This window comes from Mauremys mutica, chromosome 1 (genome assembly GCF_020497125.1).
Source record: "Mauremys mutica isolate MM-2020 ecotype Southern chromosome 1, ASM2049712v1, whole genome shotgun sequence".
Classification (NCBI taxonomy): Eukaryota; Metazoa; Chordata; order Testudines; family Geoemydidae; genus Mauremys; species Mauremys mutica.
The window spans coordinates 29,729,616-29,741,657 of record NC_059072.1 but is presented as its reverse complement, the minus strand read 5'-3'; the positions used below and the strand labels follow the sequence as shown (position 1 = coordinate 29,741,657).

Here is a 12,042-nt window from a genome sequence, read left to right as displayed (position 1 = left end):
GACCCAGTATGGCCGTTCTTCTGTTCAGTTACTGCTACACAGGAAGCACAAAGTTGGCTCTAGCTGGAGAAACCATACCACAAACATGTAAAAATTCCTCCCCAATTAAAAAGTGACTGAAATAAAGTTCTGCTTTTTGTTTCTATTGTTTCTTATTATGCTAGTCCTTGGGGAGGTTTTATTGTGCTTTCCCTTTAAAGTAAGATTGTTTTACTTAGAAATAAACTTGTGCTTTATCTTCTGGTCTGGTTGATGATGCAGTCCTAGTAGCAGTTTGTGACTTAGGTTACAAGACATCACAAATAACACATAGTTAAAGTGTGTAAGTGTCATTTTTACAAAGCATTTTCTAAACATTGGATTTATTCCCTTGAGATTCTATAGAATTTCTGCTTTTCTGTGGTCCATAATGGCTTCTTAGATCCTATATCTTAGCTGTACTTAGTACGTTTGTGCTGACAGTTGAAGCACAGAGCTTGGTTATCCTGAGAAAGTTTGGGGATTGGGAAATGCTTAATTTCAGCCTCCTTTTCCCCCTGCTACATCCTCTATTGTTCTGTTTCTCTAAATCTCCAAAGTGGAGCACTGTGTTTGGATGCACTTTATCATGTAAATGATGGTGCAGGAGTTATTTGCTTGCTGTGATCTGGTTGGAAAGCCAGATTAGAATTGCCTAAATTGTTTTAACTGATTGCTTTTTAAATCTGCAGATACATTATAAATAAAACAGTGGTCTGATTTGCCTAATTCACATGTAATACAATATAATCTAGGGCTCTTTGAGGGGGAAAAATTACATACCATGTACACTACTTTCTGTTACATCGGTATAATGGAATTTGCTAATTGACCACTCTACTGAGTGTCTTATTTCCAGGAGTAATAGTTTGATGAAAGGGTTAATTGACCTCCTTCAAATAGGAGCCCGAGGATTTGCCTGTGGGGAATATATTCCATAGCAAATGGCTGTGGGAATACTTAAGCGCTTTGATGTAAAGTAAAAACAATCTCTTGTGTTGGAGTACAATTCAGAGAACAAAAGGACCATTTTGCTAAATTGTGCAGACATAAACTGACTCGCCCGGAACAGAAGTCATTTCTGTATTCTGGTATCTGTTGTATCCATGCTCTCTAAAAAAAGCAGTTTTTGTTTATGAAGCAATTTGTTCCTTTAAGGTCTTTTTTTTTTTTTTTTAAAGAGAGAAAAAAGAATAAATTGGTTAAAGACTGAGGATGTATTGTGAAGTAATGGCATGAAAGCAAGCAGTATATATCAGTGGCTCTCAACCTTTCCACACTACTGTACCCCTTTCAGGAGCCTGATTTGTCTTGCATACTCCCAAGATTTACCTCACTTAAAACTACTTACTTACAAAATCAGACTTAAAAATACAAAAGCATCACAGCACACTATTACTGCAAAATTGCATAACTTCTCATTTTTACCATATAATTATAAAATCAATTGTAATATAACTATCTCACATTTCAGTGTATAGTATATAGAGCAGTATAGACAAGTCATTGTCTGTATGAAATTTTAGTTTGTACTGACTTAGCTAGTGCTTTTATGCAGCCTGTTGTAAAACTAGGCAAATATTTAGATGAGTTGATGTACCCCTTGGAAGATCTCTGCATACCTCCCCCAGGGGTACCTGTACCCCTGGTTGAGAACCACTGGTGTAGATTACCTGCTTTATTTTGCCTCCATGTCATTTTTAAAGGGGGAATGCCTGTTTAGCAAGAACATGGACATTTTCAGAAGGGACTTTAACAATAGCCTATAACTCAGCTAGAGGAACATACAAATGGCCCATAAATCCGTCAAGAACACAGTATTAGTATGTGTTACATTTATGAGGTATTCTTGAAAGATGTGATGTGTAACTGAAGGCTTTCATCTGCTGGGTGTCAAAGTCCTCTTGTTAGATGTTAAAGGAATGTACGTTTGATCTATTTTGGGTTCATTTCACCAGGAAGATATGAATGGCAGTTCCAGAATAGTTGCAAGTCTTCTCCCTTTTGTTTTTTGCTGCCATCTCTTTATTAAGAGCTTTGAAGATTGGTAATTTCCTCTCTGCTTCTCCTGCCTGGCTATTTAGGGAAAGGTCAGGTAAAAACTCAAACTTCTGCTGGTTGTAAATTCTGCTTCTCTTAGACAGTTTATGTACAAAGTGCAAATATGTTTTAAAAAACCAGCAGTGTAACACATCAGTTTAATAATCCTCTCACGTGTGGATTAGGGGCAACTAGAAATACATCTGTACAGTCAGCTTGTAGACTGGGCTTTAGCATTAGAATTTACCCTCTGGGCTACAATCAGCAATTCACCAGGAACCGGAGAGTCGCACCTGACTTGCATATAAATGTAGACAAATGTTTGTAAACCAAATAATTTTATTTGCTTGTACTTGCCCCTTCCAGATTAGCTCAATAGAAATTGCTTGTCGTCTGAATTCACGATCAATAAAATGTTGCCTATGCTCAGCTTCGTCCTCCCTCTATAATTATGAAGTGTGTGGTCTCTTGTGACATTTGGCACTTGTATGGTAGAATTGTAGGACATTTGTCTGCCTTTTCCTCATTGCAAACAAGGTTTTTTTAAATTCCCAGTATTCTTTATTTAGCTAGTGTTTCTTCCTACCTCTCTTCCCTCGCCCTAGTTCCATTCTATCCATCCATCCATCCATCCATACATACATACATTCTGGGCCAGGCTTTGGTAACAGTGGATCCACATCTCTGTCTGACCCACACCCACACACACCCCAAGGGGCCTGGCTCATTCTAATGAGGAAAGGGCGGGGAGGCCAAAATAACAAAATACCCTCAACGTTTGGTCACAGATACCAACTTAATCCAGTTCCAGATACACGGTAGGATGGGTCCATCCCTAATACACCATTATGACTTTTTCCTGAGTCATGTGAAATGGGTCCTTAAAAACCTTTCTGGATTTCTTCCCTCTTTGTATCACTTTGTCCTCCTTTTGTAATACTTGGTCCTGGCATTCACAGCAAGGTAACCCTGTCCGGATGTAGCTGACTACTGTAGTTTGCATACGTACTGATTTCACATTCATGTAATTATGATAGAAGTTTTTCTGTTTGTGTCAGGGAATATATATTTTTCCTTCCAACTTTATCATCATTTTCATCCTATCTAAGTTTTGCTGCTGTTACTTCCCCCCCTTGCAGCTTGTGATTGTGATCCCCGTGGAATCCAGACACCTCAGTGCAATCGCTCCACGGGGCTGTGCGTCTGTAAGGAGGGTGTCGAGGGACCCCGCTGTGACAAGTGCACCCGCGGATACTCCGGCATCTTCCCTGACTGTGCGCCATGTCATCAGTGTTTTGCTCTGTGGGACATAATCATTAGTGAACTGACCAATAGGACACAGAGATTCCTGGAGAGAGCAAAAATCCTGAAAATCAGTGGGGTCAGTGGCCTTTACCAGCAAACTATCAACACTATGGAAGAGAAACTGAATGAAATTAAAAGTATCCTTGCTCAAAATCCAGCTGCTGAGCCCCTTAAAAACATTGGAAATCTCTTTGAGGAAGCAGGGTGAGTACAGTACATGTTCTGTGACTATTTCCAGCTCAGTTAGGGCTCGATACTCCAGAGTGCTGAGCACCCTCAACTCCCCAGTGATAGTTGAGAGCGCTCACTGTCTGGCAGGAATGGGCCTGCAGTGCTCTTAGTCAGATTCTACTGAGCGCAAACAAAATGCAGCTGGGACCCAAAACTGTCATGATCTTTGAAACTTTGGAAGGGGTGGCCATGCTTGTATTTTGTCAGCCTGCCAACCAATTAACATGGAGCCAGTCTTGTTATTCCTTGTGATCCCCCAGGGCAAAGGACAAGCACAGCTATTATGTGAGAGAATGCAGGGACAGAGATTGAATTCTTGGAATTTTGTTTTATAGCTATCTAGATAGCAATGCAGACTTCTTTCTAATCTAAAAAACTAAACATTGTCAACAGAAACGCTAGTGTTGTAACACTGGTTGTCTCCATTTCATGAAGTGTAAGATGCAGAAGTCCTGTATTCATTGTATTTAAAAATAAGGAGACGGAGAAGGGTGAGCCCCTGTGAAATCTAGGATGGTTAAATACCAACAATCTTTACAGTTATTGATTTGAAATAATTTAAAGCAGTTGATGGAATATGAGAGTTTTCCATGCACCTTTAAAACGTTCCCATCCAAACCAAAAGGGGAGGCTAAAATGCTCGTGAAGAGGTTTCCTAGTTAATGATTTGTGGCTGCTCCCCAGCTCCATTAACCTGTATCCCTGGAGAGTTGTTGTACTTGGGTGCTAGATTCCAAGAGAGGTGAGGGCATGCAGAGGAACCACTCTTCCTCGTCCCTCTTTGATAAATCACCTCACCTTTGCCTCGCTTCCATCTGGCCTGGCGAAGGGGAGAGTGGTGCCTTGCCCCAGTGATGATGGTCCTGATCCAAAGCCTAGTGAGGTCAGTTAAGTCTTTCCATTAGTTGAGGCGTTATAAGAGCCTGCTACTTAGAGCTGGATGTTTTTTGGTGCTGGAGGTCCCAGGTTCAGTTCCCATTGATGACAATGTACCTATGTCAGTGAACTGTGGCTGCAATCACCTCTCTGGTTCCACTTTATTAGGCCTCACAACAGAAGTCTGGGATTTTTGTTGGAGCAAAAAGACTGGCAAGCAGGGAACCGCTTGCTGAACAGAGAGGAAAGAGCTGATATCGCTCACCTTTTACCTTTCTTGCTGGAGGTGGGATGTTTTCTCCCACCTCCACCCAGAAGATGCCATTGGCAAAAGGGGATCTTTATAAAGTAGTTAAAAGAATCCATTGTGTTCAGAGAATTTTTGTTTGTTTCTGACATTCAGTTGTAGTAATCAAAAAATGCATTTGTAGCTGTGTGGGATGTGAAGCAAATTCTGTATGGATCATAGTAGTTGACACACTGACCTATGCAGTTGCCATGGTTCAAGAGCATTACAGCAGAGTTCTGGAATCTGGCTCTGGTTAATCTTACACAAAGCAGCTGTTTTCTGAGCAATTGGGTGCTTTGAGTTTATAAATGTGTTGTAGATTAAAAAGTAGTTTTTGTGATAAAGGAAACAAAACCAGTATTCTAGGAAGGCAAGCTGTTACAAATCGCGTACAGCACTGATCGGGGAGGGATGGAAGGATTGTAACTACTGTACAGCTTTCTTTATAAAAAAAAAAAAAAAAAAATTTCAAGGCTAATAGATTTTTTTTCCTCGAGTAAATGTAGGTTCTGTGTTTTTTGCTTGCAGCAAGCTAACAGCAGACATTACAGAAAAGATGGCTGAAATAGAAGATAAGCTCTCTGTGATAGCGTTAAAAAGCAATAACACGGACACTCACCTGAGGGCCCTGGAGACGGATGCAGAGAGCCTAGACCACGTTGTGAAAGAACTTGCAGAACAACTTGAGTTTATAAAAATCTCCGATATCCGGGGTGAGGTGTCCCATGGGGAAAAAGGAAAAAAGCCAGGGCAGCAAACGATTAAATAAGTGTATGGTTTTAAATATCAGGTTAATCTTCTAAACAGTAATAAAACATGTTCTGTAAGTGCAGTTTCCTTCTGAGTCTTGGCAGAGTTGCTGATCTAGCAGGAATTTCTTTGAAGTCTCTGTTTTTGTGTGCATTGCAAAACTAGCTCAAGATCTTAGGGAACAAAGTCATCTTAAAACCTCTTAATGTATAGAAGTTGTAGACCAGTTACATGTACCAACAGTAAGCCCTGTGATATACTTGCATTTTGTTACATACCACAATTAAGTACACATACAGAAGTCTGAAGTTACTTTAGTTCACATTTAATTACATGAGATTACTAAGTTTTCTGTATGTAAGACTGCATGAATTTTTGTGAATGTGTGTCACACTTCAGGGCTAGATTCTACCACCCATACAGAGAGTGACATTAACCCCTGTGCAGAGAGCCTGCACTAGGATTGGCCAATATGTATTCCCTGGCAAGCCTGGACTTCAGTGGTGTGTAGGTCTTGTGCTGGACCACTGCTTGTGGGTGAATTGCACCTACTCACCAGGCAGTTCCATGGAATCAAAAAGTCACAGAAGTATCTATCTTTATAAATCTAGGACCAGATCTTCCTTTGCTTTCAGTGGGAGCGGGATCAGACCCTTCGTCTGCAAGAATTTTCAAACTTTTTAATATTAGAGAGTCAAATTCTGTAGACCACTGAAATCAAAGCATCAGTGGGACCATCAATGGGAGGTTTGTTTGATTTAAGGATAGCAGAATTTTCCCCATACATAGTTCAAGCACACTAACAGTAATAATTGTATAACTTTGTATTCAGTTTAATAAAGAAAGGGCCTTATACAATTTTGTCATCCACTAGATTCCCCATAACAAATTGTTTGTACTATAAATTCAGCAATGAGGGCTGATTGCTGAACAGTTGGATCTAATTTCTGCAGGAGCCTTGGATAGTATCACCAAATATTTTCAGATGTCCCTGGAGGCAGAAGAGAGGGTCAATGCCTCCACTGTTCACCCTGATAGCCTTGTGGAACTGTCAGCTCAGACACGACAGGAAGTGGAAGACTTAATCAGTGAGCAAGAGGCCCAGTTCAAGGCAAAACAAGAGGAACAGTCACGCCTTCTGGATGAACTCGCAGGCAAGCTGCAAAGTCTGGATCTTTCTGAAGTGGCTGAGAAGGTACGTGGTTAAGATTTCTTTGGGTGTGGAACCTGCAGGAAAACATCAGTGGTGCTGTTGCAGAAATGACAGGCAGGAAGGCAGAGCCTGCTACTTTGTTGAAGTGGGTTTTACTTATGGAAAAATGCTTGTCTGGTGTGCTGAGAGAGATTGTGAACTGGAACTTCTTCCATGACTTGTGGACCACAAGGGATGCACTAGCTTTCAAACCCCACCCACTTCACCCATCCCATTTCCAACCCCTCTCCCTGACAGTACTCAGTTGTCCCATTGTTTCCTCCCATGACCCAAATCCCACAGTCCTTTGCACCCACAAAGAATTATCAGACTTGGTTGATTATAAGACCAGGTTTTTGGGGTCATGAGCCCCAAAAGATCAAAAACTACTCCACTAGGCCTCTGCAGCACTCTTCTTCAACAAGTTTCTTCCCTGAGCCTCACTCTGGCTGATGTAATGGTTTGGATTTACAGGAATTTTCATTGGGTGCATCTGTTTTCTCTCCCTCTTTTTTTTTTTTAAATATTGTCCTACAGTTGTGTAGTACAGTAACTCCCCACTTAACGTTGTTTTGATGTTGCGTCCCTGCTCCATTAGAGAACATGCTCGTTTAAAGTTGTGCAATGCTCCACTATACCGTCATTTAGCTGCCTGCTTTGTTCACAGCTGGCAGCCCCCCATCAGCTCCCATACACCCCTGCAGCGCCTCCCATCCCTTGGTGGACCCTGCAGATCAGCGCCTTCTCCCTGCCTCCTGCCCCCACGGCAATCAGCTGATTTATGGCGTTCAGGAAGCAGGGGAGAGGAGCGAGGACACGGCGTGCAGAGTAAAGGGGGAGAAGGTGGGGGGGAAGGAGAGACGGGTTAAGGGTGGGGGGCTTGAGGGAAGGGGTGGAGTGGAAGGGCCGAGGGTTGAGCCCCCCACACCTGGTGCTTGCACAGTAGGTGCAACGTGCTTCTCCTACCCTATGGCACCTTCAGCCTCCTTGCCTGCCTCATTGTCTGCAGTGCCAGTGAGCTGTGCCTGTGTGGGGTAAAGTGGGGGCACCTCCCATTGCTTCATACTCAGCAATGATGGTTGTAGTATTAAATTGTTTCTTTAAAATTGTTTAAAAGTTATACCTGTATTAAATTGCTTGTTTAAATGTATATAATGCCTTTTGTCTGGCAAAAAGCAAAAATTCCCTGGAACCTAACCCCCCATATTTACACTAATTCTTCTGGGGAAATTGGATTTGCTTAACATTGTTTCGCTTAAAGTCGCATTTTTCAGGAACACGACTACGTTAAGTGAGGAGTTACTGTATTTAGCTAGATGCATGCTCAAGGAGGCTATTCATCTAGCCTAAAGCCCAACAGTCCATGTTTTGTGCAGCACTGTCCCTGTCCAGTAGGATATGGCACCAAACGTGGGTTTGTCCAGTAAAAATGAGAGGAGAAGGCTGTGGATGTAGGACGACGCCAGTAGAGGTGGGGATGGCAGATGTGCCAGTGGCCGCTTTATGCGTGTTGTGTGCTTGCCCTGGACTTCTCTGATCTGTCTAAGACAAAGCAGACCTTTTTCTGAGCTCTTTGAGTCAAAAGGACACTCTGAGAAGCAGTCTGGTGCTTATTCTCTGCACAGCGGTAAAACTGAAGTAAATCTGAGGTAGGGTGGCTTTTTCCTGGGAGATTTACAGCGTTCCTTCTGAAACTTTCCTTTGAAGTAAATCAGCTGCAGTTGGAAAACAATTCGGCCTGCAAATATGACGGAGAGGGCATATTTATTAACTTAAGTGGTTAGGGGTTTCAGTAAGTTATAGGATGATTTCTCTAAAGCAGTGGTCCCCAACCTTTTTCGTCTGGCCGGCACCAGACAATGAGCCACGGAGGACCATGGTGGCAGACGAGCATCCGCCAAAATTCCGCCAACAAGCAGCAACGTCAATAGGCGTCGCCACCAAAATGCTGCCAAAAAGTAGCGTCATCCAGAAGCGTCGCTCCCAAAATACTGCCAAAAATCAGCGGCATTTCGGCGGCGACGCCTCTGGATGACACAGCTTGGCGGCGGCAGTTCAGTGGATGCTCGTCTGCCGGCCAGCATGCGGGCGCACTTAGACGCCCCGGCGGGCACCAGGGCGCCCACGGGCACCTCGCTGGGGCCCCCTGCTCTAAAGATTGCATTGTCCCTCCTCTTTTCTCCCCCATTCCTCCTTTTAACAACTGTTATCTAACATGACACCGCTCCTTTTTCTTGGGGGGGCGCTTTCAGTTGGAACCCCTCCCCCACATTCCTGTCCCTCTTGTTTAAATAAAGTTTATCAAGGTTCTAGGCAGTATCATTAGTTGCTGGGAGCCTTAAGGAAGTGCAGCCCCCTGCAGGACATTCTGCTTTCTAGAGCAGTGGTTCTCAGTCAGAGGTACATGTACCCCTAGGGGTACGCAGAGGTCTGCCAGGGGTACATCAACTTATCTAAATATTTGCCTAGTTTTATAACAGGCTACAATAAAAGCTAGCAAAGTCCGTACAAACTAAAGTTTCATACTATGTTGATACTGCTGTGTATACTATACACTGAAATGTAAGTACAATATTTATATTCTATTAGATTTATTTTTATAATTATATGGTAAAACTGAGAAAATATGCACTTTTTCAGTAATAGTGTGCTGTGTATTTTTGTCGGATTTTGTGAGTAAGTAGTTTTTAAGTTGAGGTGAAATTTGGGGTATGCAAGACGAATCAGACTCCTAAAAGGGGTACAGGAGTCTGGAAAAGTTGAAAGACACTATTCTTGAGAATAGTGGATTGCATGACAAGCATCAGGGAAAGGAAAAGGCTAAGGCTGTTTGTTAGAGAAAGAGAAAATTTAAAATTAACCTGATGCAGTTTTGTGTACCTTTACTGGGGGAATATTGCCTGCAAAACATTTATTTTTGTGACTGTCATGCTTCCTTCCACGCCCTGCCAAAAAAGGAAAACTTTGTCCAACCTTCCATCTTCCTAAAGATTTTTTTTTTAAATGATTCCATTTATTATCCAGACTCTGGGGGTAGTTCATGGATAGAGCTGGCTAAACATTTTCTGATCAAATGTATTTACATTATAAAATGCTGTTTCTTCAAAATTAAACCTTTGCAGGGGAACATGTTGATTTTTTTGTCAAAATTTCATTTTGAGAAAAAAGCATTTTGATAAAGTCACACTGGAACACTTTGATGTTTTTGTTCCGAAACAACTTTTTGAACTTTTATGTAAAACTCTGAGTCAAACTCAGGATGAAACATTTTAATTTAAACAAAACATTTTACTTAAACCCCAAATGATATCTTTTGGAAAAATTCATTTTTGAGGAATTTAAAAATATTTTTGGATTTCTTCCAAATTTTGAAATGTCACAATTTCCCCAAGACTAAGTTTTGAATTTCAGCCAGCTCAAGCTATAGGTTTGCCTTCAGGAGGGAAGGGCCCTCCTCTTCCCTCTCTATTTTTAACGGAAGTCTGAGGGTTATTTTCCATTGAAAGAACCAAATCTGTACCGATTCCATATAATTCAGTAAGCCAGTGCAGGGTGGATGACTGTCTTGGTACTGCCATTATTACCCAAACTGCTTGTTCCTGGAGGGCTGTGTGTTTATACATAGGAGTTTTCCTTCCCTCATCACTGGAACAAATCTCACAATGATACAGGTGTGAAGTAGGGAATGCCCTAGTTTTTGATGCTGCAGTACAGCAGCTACAGTGACCATTTATTTCTCAAGCGTTCTCCTGAGATTTCACTGCCAGGGGTGCGGGTACCACTAAATGTTTCCAGCATCATCAGAAACCTCTTGGTCCACTTTCCTTCCCCCCCTCATCCATCCCCCAAGCAAGGGCAATTAAGTGTGACTATTTCTTGTTGGTCTGTTGCAGACATGTGGAACTCCCTCAGGCGCTTCCTGTGCTGACTCAGAGTGTGGCGGTCTGAACTGCCGAACAGATGAAGGCGAAAAGAAATGCGGAGGACCAGGCTGCGAGGGGTTGGTTACTGTGGCTCACAGTGCGTGGCAGAAAGCCATGGATTTTGACAGAGACATACTCAGTGCATTGGCGGAAGTTGAAGAACTCTCTAAAATGGTAACTCTTTCCAAGTAGATCACTAAACAGTAATTTAAAATGAGAGAAATTCCCCCAACAGGGATATGATACAAAAACTACAGAACATTTTTCCCCCAGACGTTCATTTTAAAATGTTTCTTTCCAGTTGCATAACTTCACCAGCATTTTTTTTTTTTAAGAGCCTCATAAAGTGAACTTGTTTAAACTGAAATTCCATGTGTAATCCATAAACATTTGTCTGTGTTGTTTAAAGTAACATTGGTGTTGGGGATTCCGGCGTGTTTTAAAAGCATTCTGTGAGTTTTATGAGAACAAGTTTCCCACACTGCTTTGGACTCCAAATATCAATTGTCTGTTCAGAATTGCATTTTGGTTTGCAAAATGAGCCTTGATGTGCAAGTAAGTGTTTTACCAGGCCACCTTTTTTACCTCCCATAGGTCTCCGAGGCAAAACAGAGAGCAGATGAAGCAAAACAAAATGCACAAGAAGTTCTGCTCAAAACCAATGCCACAAAAGAGCAAGTGGACAGAAGCAATGAAGACCTGAGAAACCTTATTAAGCAGATCAGGGAATTTCTGATGCGTAAGGATGATCTTTAACTTAGTTGACATTAGTGATTTTTATCTTCGTTATGAGAAATTCTGCTAGCATATTTTTAGAGGCCTTAATAAAGTTAGGATGTTGTACATCTGTAACATTTACAGATGCAAAATAGTAGACTCTTCCAACTGTGCACATGCTGCAGATAGCTTTTCTCGTGCATTTCTCTAGGTAGCTGCCTAGCCTAGTCTTAAAATCCTTTCTGAATACTATAGTTTCTGTGATACTTGTCTTGATTATGCATTTCATTTAAATTTAAGATTTTTATAAGCAGTGGGATCCATTTTCAGTTTTATAGGTGAAAGGTGAGGTTACCAATACAGATTGGCAGTTGATTCTTTGCACAATGCTATGAAAAAAAATGCGCCCGAGTGAGGAAGAGAGAGGCCTTTCAGTTTCATCATGATTGGAACTTTAACAGACTTTGCCTTTTCCTCTGCAACAGAGCTGATTGGTGGTGGAGTGGAGTAGTTTAAAACTTATTAGGAGATTGTCATGCTACTCCCATTAATTTCAAGGGAACTGTGTAGCTAACTCTCCTCGTCAATCAGCGTTGAAATTTCAATCATTAGCTGTGCTAACCCGTGGAGAAGTGCGAGATCTTTTGGAAGATGGAGGACAGTCTCCATTGGGGAGGTCTGTTATGTGCAACTGCTGGCCT

General features: G+C 41.8%; 2 protein-coding genes across 2 annotated transcripts in view; one reads left to right on the top strand and one right to left on the bottom strand.

Annotated features, from left to right (window-relative positions):
* Window positions 1-12,042, top strand: part of LAMB1 (laminin subunit beta 1) — a 74,834-nt gene that overhangs the window by 55,748 nt on the left and 7,044 nt on the right. Inside the window, exons 24-28 of the mRNA XM_045030348.1 lie at window positions 3,198-3,567; window positions 5,288-5,472; window positions 6,463-6,704; window positions 10,595-10,798; window positions 11,219-11,363. Coding sequence (XP_044886283.1) covers window positions 3,198-3,567; window positions 5,288-5,472; window positions 6,463-6,704; window positions 10,595-10,798; window positions 11,219-11,363 — 1,146 coding nt within the window. The remainder of the gene's footprint in view (window positions 1-3,197; window positions 3,568-5,287; window positions 5,473-6,462; window positions 6,705-10,594; window positions 10,799-11,218; window positions 11,364-12,042) is intronic.
* DLD (dihydrolipoamide dehydrogenase) overlaps window positions 8,337-12,042 on the bottom strand; it is a 39,086-nt gene continuing 35,380 nt past the window's right edge. Inside the window, exon 15 of the mRNA XM_045030380.1 lies at window positions 8,337-8,439. The gene's annotated coding sequence lies outside the window, so the exon portion shown is untranslated. The remainder of the gene's footprint in view (window positions 8,440-12,042) is intronic.